Source organism: Cinclus cinclus, chromosome 9, assembly GCF_963662255.1.
Source record: "Cinclus cinclus chromosome 9, bCinCin1.1, whole genome shotgun sequence".
In the NCBI taxonomy this organism is placed as follows: Eukaryota; Metazoa; Chordata; class Aves; order Passeriformes; family Cinclidae; genus Cinclus; species Cinclus cinclus.
In genome coordinates this window covers 22911761-22933766 of record NC_085054.1, presented here as the reverse complement: position 1 = coordinate 22933766, position 22006 = coordinate 22911761, and the positions used below count along the sequence as shown (strand labels likewise).

Genomic DNA, 22006 nt, shown 5'->3' with positions numbered 1-22006 from the left:
CCTTTCTGAGGAAGAAACCTTGATTTTCATTTTCAGCTCCTCCTTACTGGCACCCTTTTCTGTGGGTGGGATGGGAATACGGAGTTTGAGCGAGCCACCCTTCTCTTTCTTATCAGACAAATGTTTTTCAGGCTTCTCAGCATTTGCAATAGGAATTTTCATTTTAATGGGAGATGTAACAGAACTGCTGGCTGCCTGTGGCTGCAGGTGCTTTTTATGCTGCTGCTCACCTGGGGTTGCTACATAGTGTTCTCTGACATCCAGTTCCAGGGTTTCTAGTTTGCGCTTCTCTCTGTATTTATCCAAAGACATTTTCTGAGGAATTATTACAGGAGCAGCAACTTGTCCATGGTGTTTGTTTGTTGACTTATGAGAATATTCTTGTTTGACAGTAGAATGCTCAGCAAGTTTGTCAGCTCTGTGGTGTACTCCAGAGTGCAACTGCACGGACGTCCCTGCTTGGAAGTTCATGTTGTACTGACTAGCAGGCAGTGTCTCCTGCTTCTGAGAGTATATTTGTTCTGTCCTTGTTTGTTCTTGGTGCTGAGGCCATTCCTGGTGTGATGCCAAACTGTATGAGGTACTTGGCATTCCTGTAGCTAATATTGCCAAATTTTCAGGTGCATGACTGTCTGGAACAGAAATACTTCCTGAGGTCAGAGGTACTGGTGCAGGAAACGATGTCGATGGTTTTTGGAAAGTTGTGTTTGCAGCTACACCACTAACTGTATCCACCAAAATGGAATTCTGGACCAAAGATGAACCAAGAAGTGAGTTCTCAGATACCTGTCCATCACCTTTAGGTTTCTTAGCTGCCTGATTAGCCTAAGCAAAAAAGAAAGAAGTGAGAAAATACATCTCAGAATATTTGTACAGGCCGTCTGAATTTAGCTCAGAGGTGAGGATAAAAGTTGGCTCAAGGTTTCATCACCTCCTAACCCAGACACAGGAATAAAGAGCAAGTACAACATAACTAAACTTCTTCCCTTGGTTCATAAAGTTCATCACTGCTTGCTAGACACTGCTACAGGAAAGTTTCTTACCCGCCAATTTCTAATTCTCTTGAGCCTGCTAGGTGTTTTCTCCAGTATTTGCAGAAACTCATGAGTTAGCTCTGAATAAGAAAAAGAAAAGCCATTTTTACGTCTGCTTTTGTTATAAACAGGTAAAACTTAGTCTAAGGTCATACAGCTTTTGCAGTAGATACTACAGTCTGTGCATGAGCTGAATTAGTATTTTAATAAAAAAATTGTTAGGCAAGTGTTGAACAAAAAAGCCTACAGTATTCCACTGGGATAGACTTCTGAACATGACACACATTCTGAAAAACAGCTTTAACTATAATATTTTGTTTTTACTCTTGCACAACCTGGGCTTGTTAGATCAAAAGCTATAGAAACAACAGTTTCTAAAATAACGTATTTGCCATTCAGCCAGTACATTTTTTGTATGGAGTTAAGTTTCCTTGAATATATAAATTTCTAAGTCCCCGTTTCAGTCTTTCCATCAAACTTTGGGAACAACCAGTATAAACTCTGTACAACCATAACCATCAGCCCATTGGAAGGATTCTGTTTTAAACAACAGCAACAGCTTCGAAATAATTTGTTTTCAAGGTGGAGTAGCTGGCTGTGTTAATAAAACAAAGATCCTTACAATTAGTATGCCCACAGAAAAACACAGGTCTCCATGCTTAACAGATGCAAATAAAAATAATTCATTGAGACTTAATTCTAGTCATAAGCTAAAAATAACTGGGTATAGTCAGAATTTGAATGTAAAAGTACATCTTCTACAGATTTGGAAGAACTGGCTTCTCCAGAATTCTGCAAGTTATAACCTAAGCTGCTCCCAAGTGCAAAACTACCTCAGTTCTTTGGTCTACCTGGGTCCATTAAACACCTCCGTGCCATAAATGCTTGAAGGATTAAGTGATGTTGACGAGCAGCTCACAGCATTCCCTTGGGGAATTTTACAAATCCAAACAACGCATGTTTAGCAAAGCCACAGCCAGGTGGGAAGGAAGCAGGATGGTGTTTGGAACTGCAGCTACAGCTTAAAGAAGCCCAGTAAGACAGAGATGTTTGAACCTGGACTTTGAAGCTCGCTCTAGTTCTGTGCTTCACATGACATGTACTCAGTTTCTCACTTTCAAACCCTCCCTCCTCAAAGTGCCATTAAGAAAGAACAGCTCAGCAGAGGAAAGCAGCAGGCACAGAGATTCAATGCTGGGCCATGTGAAGCCAGGAGATTTCCACCACTACTATGAAACAAATGTTTCACTCCAGGACCAACAAAGGTCTGAAAGCCTCAGAAGCTCCCACCTCCACTACAGCAGCACATCTGGCCCTTAAATTCACACTCCAATGTAGTAAATACTATAATAAAAAACAGTAAACTTCTAGGTGTAGGGTGTTCTAGGTATACGCTTGCTTCTTCCCAGAGTCTAAAATCCCCCAAGCTACACCAAACTGTTAACACAGAACTGCCTTCATAAAAATGGCAATGTTATGTACAGCCTTATGAACACTGTCACTGAACCAACACTGAGGTACCTGAAACAACCAGAACTGCATGAATTTGCACTAGCAGATTTCCATTTCTGTCTTGGTTCTGAAAAGCATTTAAAAGCAGGATTCTATCCTGTACCTGCAAAAGGTATGTGGACACCCCAGCCAACAGCCAAACCAAGTTTGTCATCTGAAGTTCCCCCCACTCCTATCCCTTTCCTTCACTGAAGATACAGCACATGAAGTCAGCGAGACTCCATTTCAGCTGAAAGCTCTCACTACATACTGTGCTCCATCCTTACATGAACAAAGCCTTGAATTTCAAACTGAGAAAGGAGAATGACTTACCATCTAGTAGTTCTAGAGTAACTGAGGGATCTACATATTCCCACCAGTGTTTTCCATCAGTTGATACTGGAATCTCCCAGTTGGACCACTTGCAGGCCAAGTGAATGCACACACATGCTATCACTGTGGGCTTGTACTGAAGACAGAATGTGGTAAGGTGAAGGCTGTTGCACAAATTTCGTAATGAGGAACCAAAGGAAATCAAACATGTAAAACAGAAAACCCAAACAAATCAAACATTAACATACAGAATGAGACAGCTTGTCAATCAACAGCAGTTAAACATCTTGTTGAAGAAGATCATAAGATATCTTACTGCCCTAAGAAAACAAAGGGCAGGGCATTTATCTGGTTGAAAAGTTTAATTTGTTTTTGCTATCAAAAGCCTCATGAACAGTAAATAAATTTACCAATTATTCTACTGTACTAAAGTACTAAAAAGGGCAGTATAATACGGTGAATTAAAATTCTGCAGAATGCATAGAGCTGATTGTGCAGTCTCTGAATGAGACAATCAGAAAGTTCCACAGCAGCCAGGTGAGTTATTTGGGCTTTGCTTTCACCAGGCCTGGATCTGTGACATTTGTGACCTTGTCTTCGGCTTCCAGCACCACAAACACATTGTGATATGCTTTCACTGCTTTAGTATAACTTCTCTTAACAACTGCTTAAGTACAGAATCTTGCCCATCAAGGAGCCAACAAGATTTATTTATTCATTTCTGAAGAGTTCAGATACTGTTTAAAAACTGTATCTACACATAATGTAATCCTCTTAAGTAAAGGTTAAAAGTAGTTTGCAAGAGGCAAATTGAAGTAATCAAGAAATCAAGACTAAAGTCTGCTCTCTAATTCTATGACAGGCTATGTCTACAAAACACCCACTTGAAAGCCTAGAACTATAAATTTATGTAAGTACTTAAGTTTTAATACTATATATTAAGGTTAAAAAGCTGTTTCTGAAAGAAATAACGTGAAGCTAGTACTAGTCTATCTAAAAAGAATAATCAGCTAGTTGAGAATATCTTAGGCCCACTAGAATTTTCTAAGTTAAGACTGGATCAATATACTTAAAGTTAAGAGAAAACTGCCATTAACTACAAGTGTAAACTAAAAATAGTTTTGTACTTACCAAGATGCTCGGATTTCTAGGTTAAGTTTATCTCTTTGTAATCTTTAGCTGCTATTCAGGCTACCAATTTTAGACTTATGCACTCACAATCGAGAAAAAGTCATCAGAAAGCACCACTACACTTCTCATTGTGCATTTAAGCCCTTTGTGCCATCAGGCCCTTGTCCAATACACCGCACTGCAGGCAGGGAGGTACCACCACTGGAGGTGGCCCAGTCCCCCTCTGCAACAAGGGTAAGACACATCAGGGGGCCCTGCAGTAAAGGAAGCTATAGTGTGCTACAACAGTGCAACAAAGAGGTTCAGGATAACAACCTGTTGGTAGCCATGAAATAGGATGTCTGTGCCAAATCCTTGCTTGCTGTAAGAAAAGAAAAACAGAGAGATTAAAGATCTCCACTAATTTGTCAGGTTCATTCCAAAATTCAAGCAGTTTACCTTCCAAAAAAATCACTGCAGGGTATTTCTAAAGTACTGATCTGGCTTTAGCTAATTAGTGTTTAAAATAATCTTTCAGAGACAAAGAAGACTGAGACACACTCAGTACTGGAGCTGGAGCTGCCATTCCTTTCAGTGCCCCTCCCTCCCCCTGCACAGCCCAAAGGACAGCTCCTCTCTGCTGCTGCACCCCTCCAGCACCTGACAGGTGAGCACTCTCCTCTGGGAAGCACTGCTGCCCCACCCTCACCTGCAGGGGAATCCCTGCCTTGACCTGGGAGTGCAGCAGGCAGTCAGTCCCAGGCAATTCACAGCACACTGCTTGTCCTGCTCTTGGAGAGGGGCATGGCAGGACACCCTCCCACCTCCCCAGGAACAGCCACATCTCTCTCCCAAAGCCCTGTAACACAGCAAGCCCCCAAGCTACATGGGAAAAAAATTCTGTTTTCTGCTCCTTCTAATTAAGAGCACTGTAGTAATAACATTTTGCTCCGTATTTGTTAAACCTATGGCAAAGCTTCAATAGGAAACAGACAAATTCGTTTGAATTAGTCAGAAAAAAATACTGAAACAAATCACAGGACTGCAACATGCCAGAAGTGGAAAACTGACTTGGGCTGTTACAGTCACAGAGTGCTGACCCCTAGAGTGACACCCCAATGCTCCTCACTCAGGTAAGAGAACTTACTGTAACATGCATTTAATGGAATAGCTGGGCACAAGGGGTTTAACCGCAGATTGAATGCAGCCTTCATTGAATTCTTACTTTGACACTATCACTTGAAATCAGTGCTACCTGCAGAAAGCGTAGTGTTGAATTTTATGTCAAAGGGAATACTGTTACACTTTTAATAATAATAATTCTATAAAGTTTGATAAATACTACAGTGGCTTTTAAAATTTAGTTTTTAAAAAGTATATTAAAATGTGATTCAACTCAACTTCTAATAGTTGCCAAGGAATAAAATTCAGATTTGTCTTTATGCTACACAGACAGGCAGTGTCATAATCTGAGAAGAATGTGGAAGTTACAATGTAACAGGACCTGTTCCTACATACAAATACTACTTATCCACTCACCTACTTATAATAATCAAAAGGTGAACTCACAACGTGTTATGCTATAAGGTGGAATTACAAAAAAAGAAAAAGTGAAATGAGACTGTCATAACAAATAAAAATACACAATGGTTGAGTAAGAGTGAAACTGATGTCTTGCTCTTTGTTTTTCATCAAAGCAGTGCCTAAAGGATCTTCAATGGTTTATATACTCCCTAAAGTTACATGTTTGAATTAAGGGAGCAAGACCAAGAAACATCTCTACTCTCACTGAAATGTTCCTTTTGAACAAGGAAGAGAAGCAGATGCCAGAAAACTTCTATTTAACATCAGCTTGAAAGATGAGTAAATCAAAACACACCTGGAAGAAAAGAATCACATCTTGAAACACACCCTTTAGCCCCAATCAAAAATTACTGTGCTAAATACCTTACCTATACTACGAGTAGTTTGATTCTGTTTCAACTTATTTACAGCTAAATAATAATTGCCAAAAACAGGAAGAGATTTCAGCTTGCAACTAAAGCCTTTGATAACACAAGGGACAACTGAAAATATCCATCCCAAACTCTTCTATGTAGGGCAGCTTTGGTTTAGCAGAACCCATCAGTGAAATGAAATCTAATGAATTTTGGTTCCTGTATTTTGGTGGTATATTTCCATTACAGTAGTGGAAAGTGCATCCCTGAAATTTAAATCTTCTTGAAGCAGGGGCTAAAACAAGCCAGCAGAGCTGCTCTTATAACTCACAAGCTGCAGGACCAATGGCTACAACATCAGCCATGAATGACCAGTTTTCGATTTTAGCATTCAGGAGTGATTTAAAACATCCATCCTGTCTCACTGCTGCAGAAGCAGCCATAAAATAGGGATGAGTGAAATAGTCAACAGTATTTTGAAACAGGACTTGCTTTCTGACACACCTTCTGAAAGGCTGTCTCCAAGAAACTGCCAACTGGAAACCAAAATTCTTTTTATTGGGCACAGCCACACAATTCAACCACCTGCAATTCCAAGATACCCGAGTCATTTCTTCAACACAGCTTATCTTGGACTTTGGGATGCTCATGAAAATGTGACTGCCAAGTCCCCATTAAGAGCTGGTAATTGGCTATGCCTGGTCCCTGACAATGTGGGAGCATTCCCCAGAAACAGGAGATTGCAGGTAAGCCAGTCAGCATCAGAAGAGAGAAGCCTGCTGAAGTCCTTCTGGCAAAAGCAAAAAGCCCCAGGTTCTGAAGAGAGGGATGCTGGAGGGTGCCTGTTGTATCTGGAAAAGGCTGGAGGAGGCCATGGTGTAGGCATTCAGGTCTGAGCAGTCCTGGTGGCTTTATTTTCTTGAAAGTATTTAAAGCTTGGGAGCAGGCCTATAAAAGCCTGAGATCAAAGTTCAGAATGGGAAGGCCACCTGTAACGGTGCTGGAGTGCAGCTGGTGTTTCATATCTTTCCACACCACTAAGATTTAAATTTTCCTCATGAGAATACTCTCTGAGAAAGCTGATGCATTTTCACCTCCTCTTCTGCTGACTTTGTCTTTTTCAGCATGATTTAAGCAATGGAATCTGCACACAGATACTATGGGATATTTGAAGGATTTGACAGTGCAATTTCCACAAAAGATTAGTAAGGATCATGGGTGTTCAAGATACCTGATAACCTGCAGAGTAGCGAGAACAATCCTAGAAATCCTTGAGATCTCATCTTCAGTTCCAAAAGGTTGTGTTCCAACATAAAGGAGTGACTGAAGACTTCCCAAGATGGAGATGTGGATACAGATTCCAAGTTTGACCAGAAGCAGGCTGAGAACAGACTGATTTTGCACCACACTGTAAGAGGACCATGCCACAGTCTTGACACCAGGGCAGTTTCACTGCTGATCATTCAGCTAGTGTTGAAGGCAGCAAGGTTCAAAACCAGAACAGTTTTTGGTGTTTTGGTGAGTTTCTTTTCCCTTTTTTTCCTTTCTTCTCATCACTACTGGAGCATTCTTGGAATGGGCACTGAAGCTTGCTGACAGGCCCTCACATATCCACTGCCTTCAGATTCCTTGGACCTGTGGGATCCTAAGGAATGATGGTCCTGTCTCCTCTTCTCAGTCTCTTGACACTGAGGAAGAATGGTGCAGAAACAATACTAAGCCCACACCATTTTCCTTGTCTGCTGTACTGACCAAACTGCAAAGATGGAACAATTTCATTAACCCATAAGCCTCTGAACACCAGAAGGACTAACTAGATCTTGTATGCCTGAACATCATCAATCATTATCTATCCATCCAGTCACCCCTTCTCTGCAAGGATGTGTTGTTGTCTAATAACACCTTCAAAAGGGCTTTCAATCTTAGAGAAGGATTCATTGATTCTTTAGTTGTATGTTGAAGCAATTAGATTTATTTGAACCAATTCCCACTTACTGGTTCATCTTCAGCTTCCAGCAATTGATTCTGGTGTGCCACTGCTAGACTAGACAGTCTTCTGACAAAGGACTTGGCTGAATGATTTGAGCATCATCAACAACATCTGGGTTTTTATTCTTTCACTTTGTTATTAAAGGGGATAGATTACAGCTTAATAACAGGTAACATAAGTGGGTGACTGCATAAAAGAAATTACCCTGAATGCAAGACAGCAAAAAGTGATGGAGAGTCAGCCATCCTCTGAGGCACCACCATTTAGTCAGCCAAAGGGCCCTTTCTCTCCACCTGACAATGCAGTGCACAAACCCTAAGCCAAATCCTGAAGCACACTTGCAGACCTCAGCTAACTTTGCTGCCTCTCTTTCAATATTCAGTCAGACCTCCCTTCCTCCTCCCTCCAAACATGCAGTTGGAAGTTTTAATCATAACAGTCTTGGGTAAGTTCATCTTTTTTTCAAAAAAGGTATCTCTGCCATCTGAAATGGTGCTTTTTGTTCAAGATGACGTTACCAGAACTGGATGAAGTAACCTTGGATTTATTTAACTTCCCACTCACTCCCTTTCGCACCAGAGATTTAACACTGACAAATCTTAGATATATTTTCAAAGCTTCAGGACTCATCTGAGTGTTGCATCTACTGACATGGGAAACTCACACTGTCCAATAAATAAATATTCAGGGACAGAAAACTGAACTCATACCACACTGTGTCTTTGAAGATAATCACTGTGCCCACAGGCCCATCTCTTTGTCCTCTCAACACCTAAAACTAATGTTCCATGGCAATTATTCTGTCCTTGCTTGATTTGCATGCACGACTTCAAATTTCATGCTGATGTTTTAAGTGAATTAATTAGTGTCCTTTTTCTTATTGTAGTATGAAGTAGTCAAATCTTATGTTCACAGCCTACACTACTCCTAGAGACACATGTTCCCAAGGATTCCATACACACACACTAAGGAGCACACCTCCTCCAGTAAGCAGCTTTTCAAATATCAGAGACGTTACATTCACAGTGCATCAGTCCTTGAGCTACATGGATTTTCAGCCCTTGCTCAAGTATACAGATTTCAAGACTTGATATCACTTCAGACTTCTAAGTATTTTTTTCAAGTCTGCTGACGTTAAATACTAGTTCAAAGATGTCAAATTAAAAAAATTCACAGTATCTTCCAAGTTTAAATTGTGTCAGTACAAAAAAATTAGCTTACAAAACACAAAGGGAAAAGCTGAACTGCCTTAGAGTGGTATCTGCCCTCGATGAAAGGAAATCCAGTTTGTGTAGCAGTGTGCCTGTAGGCTTAAGTGACACACACTGATGTGGATATCCTGAGGCAATACAACATTGCCCCCACTCCTCCCCACAGCCCCAAACACCAAACAGAAGCACAGGGGCTCCAAGACAGTAAAATGTGCTCACATTTACAGTGACCAACAGCTAAGAAAAACCAAAGCAAAACCCTACAGAGCAGCTGGTGCAGATTACTGAGACTTGGTGCAACTGGACTCATGCACAAACTCACAACCAAATCTGGGTAGAAAGCAGAGAATCCTTCTCTTATAGCAAGGCCAGAAGTAAATCTATTTTATATGCAAATAAGTTATAGCACCAGTCCTACTCAGTGTCCAAAGACACTACACCAGGAAGCTACAGCAAGTAAGAGATGCTCCTTTTTAAAAGAATACCATTAATTTCAGAGTTACTACAAACCAAATCTAGTTAACAGGATTAGGCTGTCCCTAACTTTCACATATTTTATAGAGAAGAAAACATACCAAAAACTTTGCGGCACTTAGACATTTTTAACTGCAATACCAGCTAATGACTAGAGACTAACAACCATGGTCTAATCATTTCAAAACATTTCTTACTTAAGAAACAAATTGAAAAGCTTATTCTAGATGCTTTTACAACTGATTGCTAATTTTGTTCATCTTACATCTTACAAGAGGGTGTTTTAATCTCTTTTTAAAGCTCCAAATGAAATCAATTCAAGAATTTAAGATGTGCCAAAATGCCACAAAAAATATAGAGAACAAAACAGATTTCTAGCCAGTCACACTGAGCTCCATACAAGGTACATGACATGTTTAACTAAAGGCTTGGGATTTTGTGCTACCATCCAAAACAAGTAAGGACACACTGCTCCAGAAAAATCAGTCACACCTATTTGCATGTCCCAGCAGACTTGCCATGCTCTCTCTTTATTCCTCAGTCCATTACCTGAAAAGATTTGCTAAGACACAAAGCTGGCGTTAGCCATCAATGGGCAAAGCTATTTCAGAGTGAAAACTGTCAGCTCAGAGTGATACTATGGATCTGGCCAATCAGTTTGGAACTGCTGACTGCTTCTGTCATTCCAGAACAAATGGAACAGGTACTATTAAAATCAAAGCTAATAAGAAAACAAAAAAATTATGAAGGACAGAGGACTGGACGCCATGAATCTCTAAAGGTTAAGATCAAACTTTTAATAATTTGCTTTAAACATACTTTTTGGATAACATAGTTGGTAAAAAACCATAACAGACAAATAACATTACTATCAAATTTTACTAGAAAGGTAAAAAAGGACTTACAGAAGTGGTTAAAAGTCACTGACCTCTCACTAACTGTGTACATTTCACAACATCTGTGTGTGGATGTTCAATGGTAATCTCAAAACCTGAGGAGTTACAAATACATTTTAGAATTATACATTTGCATCTCTAAAATAAAAAGCAAACCCCTTATGATTCCCCACAGACCTAAAATACTTACTCTGCACTGCAAAGGTTTAGCAAGTAACACTATTTAAGTGCCTTTTATCCTTTACCTTTTCATTCTTTTGAATGGCAGATGGTAAAGCCACTTTGTAATCCATTACTAAAATACTCCTCCAGTAATCTCAAATCCTGTACACACATAACCTGGGAAATTGCTATATTTTTAAACCTGAATATATCTGAACAATTTCTAGCAAGTTACTAAGTCAGTAAAAACTGTACTGCAAACACAATGAAATATGTCTGTGCATGTGTACTTTTAATTGATTTCTAGCACTTAAACATATTGCATGTATGAAATTAGAAATTAAGTCAATTTGTTGATCAGTGAGTTAAGAAACCCTTCTTGGTTTATGACACTGTTTTAAGAATTAGGTCACTACTGTAAGCTATTTTTTTAACAATACCCCAAGTGGTATTTAAGAATATCTAAGCAAGTAGGTGTTTTCAGGCCTCTGGCTGTAATTGTCTCAGCAGTATTTTAGTCAGAAGAGTGTCTTGACAGAACATTCCACTTCAAATTTTGGAATCATCTGAATCCATTAAGTGGTTATACTACAACTTGTGTTGTTCAGAGTCAGCACCTGCTCAATTACATAATGTTCTCTTTCCACCTGCCTCAGGACACACGCACAGCCAGCCTACTACACCACGTTACCTTATGGGAAGCAATGTCAATGTAATTACTACCTGGAGTAAAACCCTATTTGGAAGCCTACACATTTCTAACTCAAACTGTCAGAAACATTGCTTTCACAAATACAGACACACCTTTCTTCTCCAAAGTGAACACAACAGAACTGCTAACACAAAACTGAATTCACAGGTCAGAAGTTATACAGTTCAATTCTAGTGTACCAATAGCACATCAAAAATCCAGTTATTTGGGTCCCACTAGCTCTTCATGGCAAGCTGGCTGCACGGGAGGTATTTAGAAAGACATACCTAAAGTTTGAAGCATTATTGTTTCAAGTATAACCAGCTCTTGGGCTTGTTGAAGGTATGCCTGAAACAAACAAGCAGACAGGTGAGGACACAGCAATGGATTGCCCCAGAACTTCATTCACACACTGCCTCCCTGACACAGCACTGGCAACACGAGAGCAGTACCCATGCCAGTGAGCAGGGACAATTCACAACACTTCACAGTGGGGTTACTTCCTTCCACCACTACAAGCACTGCTACAAATTCAGTTCCACCAGCCTGCCTTCCACACGGAGAGCTCCTTAGTCTGGATTTCAGACAATTCTATTCCAGCAAAGCATTTCTGGGAGGTCAGGTGGGTGCTGTAAGAATGTCAAAATGGAGCAATCTCATCAAGCTCCATAACAAATAAATGAGTCTTTAAGAAACTGCATTAAGTAATAGAAAGACTTAAATGGTGCAAAAGCAAAGGCTTTTTTTGTAGGCTGCAGACATCACTAATCCAGTAAGACAATGTAACAAATCATTAGACGAAATGTCATCTTTCAAACCATGTATCTTTGAAACCATAACTTCCACCTACATCACTCTTTGTATCCAGTTGTGGCTCTTGAGGATGAAGACAGGCATTTGCTACTTTTATAACATGTTCAAGCTTCCGTGGCTGTTCTTCCACTTTTGCAGCCAAAAACAATGCCGTGGGAGACATTATCTGAAGAAGAAAAAAACACGTGTATTTTTTAACATTTTACAGGTAGGACTTGATTTTTTATGGAGTCTAAATTAGCACAGAAAAAGTTTTAGAAGTTGGATTTGTGGCTTTTTTTTTCAGTTTTGAAGTCATGCAAGGCAACAAAAACATAACTAGTCATGTTTTATTTTGTAACTGATGCAATCCTCTCAGCAGCACAGGGAAGGAGTAGCATAATGTTAAATTACATTTGTGAGCAAGATGTCTGAGGTCAAACTAATTCTAGTTCAACATAAAAAAAAGTATTTTGGCCCAGAAGACTTAGTCACAGTAGAACAGGCTGTTTCAAGTTAAATATACTTCGTGAGAAAGTTCATCCAGTTTCTTGCACAGAGCGAGTCACTATGCCATCTTTTCAGTAAAAGAGCTGATCACAAGTTCTGCTGGCATTCATCAGCAAAGAGCGAGAAACTTTGTAGAGAACTTTAATAAAAACAGCCTGTTATATAAACACAGGCTCTACAAGTAGAAGAAACTTTATATATACACATATATTCTTAGAAACTTTACTATATGCCCAGCAGTATCTGGAGAGCAAAGCATAAGGATTCGTGAAACAGTTATATCAGGTGTTCATAAAGAATACACATTACATTTAAAGATGAAAATTTATATCAAACAACAGGTGTCATAAGGTGGCAGTTCACAATCACCTAAGAATTAGCTGTGAAGTAGAATTTTGGGTGCCTGTTGTCAGCTAGAATGACTGATGGGTACAGACAGAACACAGCAGACCACAAGTCACTGACTAATTAGGTTATCTTTGCATGCAAAAGCTGCCCATGTTAACCAGGAATTAAAATGGTACTAGAAATCATCTAGACATAAACTGATTAACATGGTTAAAATTAAGCCAGTATAAAGCATTTATTCAGAGACTGAAATAGCTGCTTGCTGAGTATTTATTAATGCATAGTGCAAACAGAGCAGGTATTGGATTTCTCATTCAATGACCAAATAGAAAAAGGCTGAATAGGAGGCACTGCCCCGCTAAAGTCACATTTGCTTTTTTTTGCCAGTAAGCAGCCTTTTTTTTAATGCCAAAATGAAATGTTTGCTATAAAAATTTACAATACATGCAAAAGAGCAACAAACTAATTAAACATTTAAGGAATTAAATTTCAGAAGCTTTCAAATGTACTGAGAGTACCTTTTGCATCCTTAAATAATTTTGAAATGTCTGCTTGGATCTTAAGTAAAACTTTAAAATTGGCAGACTTGAAAGCTGATGCCCCAGTAAAGAAATGCCCTTTGATGAGTAGAAGTGTGCCATGAGAAATCTAGCAAAAATCTCAGTCTATAAAAACCAACCACCCAAAACAAGTCACAGGGAGCAAATTCTTTTACAAGGGAGACAAGAACCCCTGTTTTCTTTTCAAGAATCTTGTAACCTAAGCCTGATGAACAAATAAAATAAAAACCCAAAGTGAAGTGTTGCTGAACAAGGCCCTATTAGCATTGTCATTTAATACTTCTGATGATTCTGTAGAAGGTCCTATCCTCATGGCTTGAAGTAATGATTTGAAATTCTGGAAGGAATTTCCTTTGCCAGGGACATACTACTTGAAATGTGTCCCACACTGGGAGATAAAACTTTTAAACAGTAAATATGACGGAAACACTTCCTGGATTTCAGAAGGTGAGAGTATCAACAGCTCTGAAGTGGCAGAAAACACAGAAGATGCAAGGCAGCACACACAAGCATAACCCAACACAGACATATCATATAATGGTATTTTACAGAACCCAATTCTCAACAACTGCCATGGCAGAAAACATTTCCATTTCACAGAGGCATTATTTGAACCAAGTTACCACTGACTGCACTATTAAATAATCAGCAAATTCTCACACACTGTTACTCTGTGCCTGACTGCACCAAAGTTCTACTTCTTTCCAAAAAAGCACCATCAGGCTGACTTCAGGATCTCTTCTGATTTACTGAAGCAGATCAGATCTGGCCAAGGATTCTCCACATAATTCCTGATCTCCAAGACCTTAAACAAAACACAGCTCTGGAAGCTGATTAAGTCAAACTGATTAACTGTCATCTAACTCTGGTTTGTCAGAAATCTAAGTACAGCCTAATTAACTATTTCCTTCAAAAAGAAGTGTTGGCTTCTGGCCAAAGAATTTCAGGTCTTTGTCTTATCTAGGACAAGGGTTCTCACTCCCTGTTTAGAGTAGGCCATTATTTTTAGCTCCCTTGGTATTGATTCAGAAAAATAGACATCCTAGTAGAATTCCAGACTTGGCACAAATGTAGTCTGCAGCAAACACACCCTGCTAAGTGTATTAACTGGCAAAGTTACTTAGATGCTTTCATTCATTTCCAATTACCAAAAATGGCAAAACACCCAAGCAAAGTAGAACAAAATAAGCGAAATTAAAGAAACATACTTGACAAAGCAATAATATATTTCCTATATATAAATATCTTAATTTGATATCAATCAAAATAATTTAATTTTATACTATGCACCCAAAATAGTCTAAAAGACTTTGAAAAATCTTCAGAACACATCTGATATATGACACTAAATCCTATTTTATTACTAGCTAAGAATCTCTGAAACGAAGTCCCACAGAAATAGGAAAAAACTCCAAAACATAAGAGCCTTGTTAACACAGTCCAAAAGCATTGTGCAGCAACTTTCATTGGGAACTGTGGTACAAGCCTTTTGTCACTTAAAAGTACTTAAAAAGTGTAAAGACAAAGGCATTCAGAAAAATCTCAGAACACATCAGCAGCACGTGTGATGTGAGATCTCCTTCTCCCTTCTAATGCCAACGTTAGCATGTTTTTAGATTTGATAGCCAATGGTAGTATGTTTTTAGATTTGATAGCCAATGGTAGTATGTTTTTCGATTTGATACAGTTTAGCCTAAGACATTAAGTGCTTCCAGTCCATGAGAGGTTTTTCAAGTTCAAACACAAAGAGCTGTAAGGAATTTTTTTATTATAACCAGGAGCTCACATTGCATAAAAGCAGCAAATATGTTAAATTGCTATATTAAAACCAGAACTGAAGTACCCAAAACAGCCTCATTAAAGCTAGAAGCGTATTATGAAAGTTTTAAGAACTTTGCAAAACTGCAAAGTCAACTGTTTAATACTGTGATTTGGACCAGGCACAAGGAAGGGAATGCAGAAGGAAACAAAATACCCTCCACACAACTCACCTACCTTGCATTTGAAAGAAAAAAATCCCTCATGCAGCCTTCTTTAGGCTCTTCACTAAGTTCCACTGCATGTCACAAAACCCCCTTGACATCGACAAGACTATTTCCAACTGGTTGTTTGGTATTCCACATGGCATTTCTGAGGATTATATTTAAAAACTACAGCTACCATTTGGATGCCTTACCTCTCATTGCCAGCATATGAAGGATTTTGCCTCTTTCTGTTCTTCAAATCACAGTGTACTGAAGAATAAGCATTTAAAAGAACTATTTGCTATATAACAATGTAACACACCAAGTACTATAGAAAAAGTATTTGCAGCAGAATTTTAATTTTGAAGATCTCTTAAAGTATAATAGCAAGGCTAGTACTGCCTATAAAAAGCCAGCAAGCTCCCTCCCCATCCCAATATTAGCACAGACTAACTTTATACTCAGCAACCCAAAGTTCCTATGCCCTGGTCAGCAGTGTAGAAAAGAATAATTTGTGCTGAGGAGATCCACAGTAGTTCCTGTAATTTGCACAGCCAGGGAGTGGCTATGTTAGTAGTCAGGGCATCCAATTCTGCTTCCCAGAGTTGGGAAAGCAAATTTCCATCCTCAATGGGGCACAGCAACCTTGCAAGGACTTCTCCTGCCTTGACTGCAACATAAAAACCTCAATCCTTTCTTCTTTGCACCTAAATGCATGGACTCCGTAGGTAATCCAGAACAACTCTTAAGTGACTTGCTAGCTCACAGTAACTCCACAAAAAAAGGGATATCTGGCCATCAGAGCAGTACATGTAATACATTCTCAATGAACCAAGGCTATATTAACTGGCACATGCCACTCCTGTGGCTCTACAGATTGAAGATACTGTTGGGAATTCTGTGCCCTGTTCACAGATGACTCAAACTCCTGAAAGCCTGTAAAACTGTTTAACAGTAACTTATACTGAAGAAAAAACCCCATAAAATTAAGGCAACATCTATTCAGCAAGTGAACTTCCATTAGAAGCTCTGTTTGTTAACATTTCAGTGCATGTCTCATACCTAACATACATGTATATTTGTATAACCTGGCAGTTATACATGATGATAAATGTGCAAGTGGTTATTACCAGACTAAAAACATTAATCTACCAATAAAACAAGACAACACAGGCCACATGTCTTCAGCTGAAGATCTTAAGGCATTCTGACTAATGGCCAACTAATATTCTAGCCCCAGCACTCAGATTCCTTCCTGCCATGGATAAACAGCACCACGTGCACACAACAAAGAAATATTAGAGATATACTGCATGTGCTGTAGGACAGCTTATCTAGGTCTTGCCTTTGAGACTGCCAGTACCTTACTATTCCTTTCTAAGGGTTTCTTTCTTCTTGCAGAGATGAATACTGTTACATTTTTTAGCTTGCCAAGTACTCTGGAGACCTGATATTAAGTATTTATTAGAGTTCTCACTTTTGCTTTCTCTAAAGAGGACCTAATGGACGGTTGGGGAGTATTTTAGAAGTGGGTCCATTCACTGAGACCCTCCTTACCCTACAGAATTGTAAAAGGAAAATGCTCTTGCCCATCAGCACATACACAAAGCCACACTCTGGCCTTATGCTCATTAAGAATTACAAAAAGGAGTTCAGCAAGAATCAGTATTACTGAGGTACAATCTGCAGTTCACTTGCCTTTAACTTTGAACATTATTGCCTGAGAATTAATTAAACAGTACAATTCCCTCCACTTTAATAGTTGTAGTTTCCATGGCATTCTGCCCGTATACAGCTTACTCGAGAATTTTAAGATTCATAATTTAACCTAAGCCATAGTTTTCATGTAAAGAGCACTCTACATTCAAACACGACTGTGCTGCCAGTTCCAAGTGACTGTCATTTACCAGTATCCAGTGAAAACACAAACACAGCAGCCAAAGCTTCTTGCTGCCTGAATCTAGCCCAGATTACCAGCTGACAGTACAGTACAAACAGTACTCCAGCAGGTGATACAACAGTTATGGGGGTCTATTTAGAAACACAGCAGCTCTACACTGAGCCATCTCTCCACTCCAAACAGCTCTAATTTATTAAGCCTGTCAGTCATTCACAGTCCCAGAAAACTTTGGATGCTTCACCAGTTCCTCTTCCACCAGCTCCACGTAACTGCTACATGGGCAGAACAGCAGCAGGAGGGGAGGAAGAGGAACTTGTATGGATGAACACTGCAGTTTTGGTAAGCTGCTGGAAATTTGAGTTTAGCTCAGATTTTGCCTGAAAAATAATTTATATACACTTCTGAAATGTACCTACAAACAAACATATACTTCCAGCTAAACAGGCACCAAATAAGATGCCCACTTACTCAGCCAACAATAATAAATTCATGACAGAAGGAAGAGTTGGCTTTCCTTGTACTTGGCACTCTGTACCTACCCCAACTGCAGACAGTGCAAGGTTTGCAAGTCAACCCCTTGGTAGATAAAGATCTGCTCTGATCTAGACCTAACATCTGCCACAGCCTCAATCTGTTTCTTTTGTTATTAAAAGATCTAAGAAAACTCAACACTTAATGACAAACCACCACCACCACTATTAACTGTTCTTCCTTAAAACAAACAAACAAGCAAACCCCAAGAACATCTAGAATATTATATTATTATTTCTCCACCTACTGCATCCACTATTGGACATTAAATTAAAAAGTCTGACATTTACACGTTGTTATCTCCAGTTCCATATCTGTTACAATATTCCTCAATAACAGCTGGTATTTTTACTGAAAAAAATCTGTTCTAAACAACACATTCCGTGTTCAGAGTCAACATGTCCAGGTTATTAGGTAAAACAAGATTTACCTCATCAGATGTAAAAATTTTTCATGTCTAATCAGACTTAACACACCATTTAAGACTAGACTAGCTAAAAGAATTTATGCTGCTTCAGAAACAGCTACATAATCCATATGGATAAACACACACATTTTCATTGTCAGACACACCATGCCAGAACTTCCACTGACTTCACCAAGAAAAATGTGTGCTCCTATACATTAGCCTTTCAAACTTCAGCACATAAGCACCAGCCACATTTGAGACATCTAAATGTCTTCTTCACACATCTGAAATGTGCTTGCTGATGGTACCTATTTATTTCTTTTAATTTTGACAGCAGAAGATAAAATCCAGTTGTCATTAGTTAAAGTAATCCAAAGCTGAAAACAAGTATCATTATTGCTTCTAAACCACTGATAAGAAGGTAGAATTCCTAAAAACAAATCCCAGTTCACAATCCTGCACTTAACATTTCTCAGTCAGGAACAGCCAAAATTATGGGCACGTTATTACCAAACATAAAATCATACTTACGTTTCGATTAAATTTTGTGAAGGAATGATGCATATAAAACCTGTGCATGTAAACAATTGCAGTATTTATCGTAAGCTGAGATCTGGAAGATTAAATTAAGGAAACACTACATATTAAGAAAACTGTCGACAAGAACTGGAAGTGACGCGCTTTCCACATCAATCACTGCTCTCAACACACTGTCTTCAGCCGAAAATGGATTAGGGACGTGACACTTCGGAACTTAGCCGATATTAACACATCCTCAACTGATATGAACATTCCCATCTGTTTCGCAGACCATGCGGAGATTCCTACGCCAGGCTCCCTACAGTCACCCACAGAATGAAAACTCCTCAATGGGCGACCTACACTGAAACACTCTCTCAAGTGCTTTTGTTTTGTTCCAGTACAACTATTTCAGTAAAGGATTCGAGGGTTTGGCCTTGCTCTGATCGATTTTTTTTTTTCCCTTTTAAAAACCACATTAAAGAACGGCTAAAGAGGAATCGCCCGTTTCGGGGAAAACAGCTGGGATTTACTTTAGAAATGCCCCAGCCCGCATCTAGGGCCCGGAACGCGGCGGAGAGGGCAGCCGGGACCCGAGTCCCTCAGCCGCCGACAAAGAGCGCGGCGCGGGGGCTTCGCCAGGCTCCTCCTCCCATTCTGTGCCTCCAGGCCACGGCTCCATCCCGCGGGAGCGCCGGCCGGGGCCGCGGAGCAGCGGGAAGCGCCCCGGGGAGCGCTCCCACACGAGGGAAAAGGTCTCCCGCCGCTCCTCCACACGCGGCCCCCGCCACCCTCATGCCCGTCCCGCCCGGCCCCGCTCGGATACACGTTGAGGCGCTGGCCCATGTCTTGGATGAGGTTGGCCGCCTGCTGCCGGTACGAGAGCTCCTTGTCGGCCTCCACACCGCAGCGCCGCGAGGGTGTGTTCTCCAGCTGCTCGCGGCTGAAGAACCAGCGCGACGCGGCCGAAGAGCCGCCGCCGCCCCGCGCCGCGGACCCCGCGGAGCCCGCGCCCGCCGCCGCCATGACACCTCCTCCTCCTCCTCCTCCGGCGCCGCCTCCCGCCGCCTCCATCGCGGTTCTCGCGAGAGCTCCCGGGCCCGCGCGCGCCCTCCGCCATAGAGTCTCGCGGCGGGGCGGCCGCGCGCAGTGCGGGGTCACGTGGTCTGCGGGTGATGAGGGGCGGCCATGGCGGCCGCGGGATGAGGGGCGGTGAGGAGAAGGGACTGTGGAGCCCGGGAGGGACCTCCGAGGTCATCCAGTGCGACCGTCAGGCCAGTACCGCCACTGTCGCCCCTATGAACCAATAAACCAAATCGCCCAGTGCCAGGGTTGAACACCTGGATCGCCTCCAGGGACGCTGACTGCACCACCACCTATCTCATTGCCTGACCACTCTATAACTGCGAATCTGTTTTATACGATTGCTCGAACATCTAACCTCGGTCTGGATATCTTTATGCTTAATAAAGTGAAAAACAAATTAGAAGTGTTAGAAGTAAGGATTCCTTTTTTTCATGTAAGCAAATCACAGAACAGCCTACTTGGAGAAGGACGTGGAAAGGAAGGGAAGGAAGGATTTTGCACAACTAGTTCCGAGCAAATTCCCGTCTGCTGGCAATAGCAGCATGGAGACCCTTGAGAAATGCACGATAAAGCCATGGTCCTTGTGCCATTGCAGATGAGTGGCTCCAGGATGGCAGCGGGGCTCCTGCAGCGTGCGGGGTGTCCTCCCTGGGACACTGCTTAGCCGTGGATTCTCAGCGCTGGTCGACTTCATGGATTCAGGGTGCAAAGGGTGCAAAAAGGTATTTCAGGTTCTGATCAGCATGGATGAAAATGAGAGCTCTGAGTGTTCTGCTCGTGTTCTGCTCTGTACCAGTCTGCAGTGGTTTTGTTCACCTGAAGTTACATCACAATGAGTTCTTTTACAACTTTGGTGTCAATTTTTTACCAGTAGTTGTAATCTTAGAACTAGACCCAACAGAATACTGATGAAATATACAGATGTATAATGCAGCACAGATACAAATTGCCTGATCTTCCCAAATGTACATAATCTTTAACATCCTGCATGTGGAGAGGAAATTTAACCTCAAAAACTTCACGTGTAATTAGCTGATCTCCATTTCATGTTTTTGTGTCTGTAACAATCAAGGTATGATGTTTTACCTCATTGTTTGAGTCACTGTGTAAAGCTTATGGAGTTTGGGTGTTCAACTTAGAGTCTTTATTCCTGCAGTAATTGCTGGAGGAGTATTAAGAATGTTCTCATCTGACTGCAATTAGAATTTTACATTAGCTTTGTTAATGAAATGAAAAGATGAAGATTATATATATATATATCCCTGTCTTAAAAATCGTAACATATCAAGAATAGGTAGAATATCATTAAATAATGACAGTGCATAATGAATATGATTTATGCAGGGTATGCACATTAATTAACTCCCATGCAGGTTACTGTAATCAGCCATTTAGTCACAGGTTAAGGTAATTAAATACTGTTCTTGCTATTGGAGAGGTTCCAGACCTTGGTCCCCAAAGATGTGACATTGCATTTTCATTAACTTAACTGGCTTCATTCATAAAAATTTGAAGAATTAATCCAATTAAAATGTATTGGAGGAATCACAATATATTTTCCTCTTAAGTCCATTTCAACATGTGTGAGAATTATGTACACTGAAGGGAAATATGAGAATGAAATTTTCTTTTGACTTTGAGAAAGTCAAAACAATGTGGTTGAAAAATCATACATGCTGAAAACTCAATGCTTGTGTGTGGGTATTTAAATAAAAACAGTCAACAGAAGTCTTATGAACCTAGGTCAATAAATAATGTTAAAGCTATTTCCCTCTTACATAAAAACTTGATTTTCTAAACCTCTAAACCTCTGAGCTGCTGACTTTTTTTTTTTCTGTGGGGTTGACACTGTAAAGAAGGACAGAGCTTTCTTTGTAATCCAACAGAAGTTGGGATCAGCAGGAGCTGCTGATGTTCAACACCCTTCAGGTTCAGTATGTGACAGCTATGTCCAGAGCTAAAAACAACTTAATTTTATTAAAGAATACTGTTTTGCAGGAAATGTTCCAAGACTGAACAGAAGAATGGTGACACCACAGCCAGCCAATGTTCCCATGA

The 22006-nt window shown here is 40.3% G+C and overlaps 1 protein-coding gene across 2 annotated transcripts in view; it reads right to left on the bottom strand.

The window, feature by feature from the left end:
- Window positions 1-19936, bottom strand: part of CCNT2 (cyclin T2) — a 23650-nt gene extending 3714 nt beyond the window's left edge. Inside the window, exons 1-9 of one of the 2 annotated variants that reach the window (XM_062498127.1) lie at window positions 19689-19936; window positions 18875-18956; window positions 12180-12308; window positions 11617-11677; window positions 10509-10571; window positions 4305-4350; window positions 2859-3022; window positions 1044-1114; window positions 1-825 (exon numbers count right to left, since the gene is read on the bottom strand). The exon at window positions 1-825 is cut by the window's left edge and continues 3714 nt beyond it. In XM_062498127.1, coding sequence (XP_062354111.1) covers window positions 1-825; window positions 1044-1114; window positions 2859-3022; window positions 4305-4350; window positions 10509-10571; window positions 11617-11677; window positions 12180-12308; window positions 18875-18956; window positions 19689-19936 — 1689 coding nt within the window. The remainder of the gene's footprint in view (window positions 826-1043; window positions 1115-2858; window positions 3023-4304; window positions 4351-10508; window positions 10572-11616; window positions 11678-12179; window positions 12309-18874; window positions 18957-19688) is intronic. The other variant, XM_062498128.1, reaches the window with a different exon arrangement.
- Between the last annotated feature and the right edge of the window lie 2070 nt (window positions 19937-22006).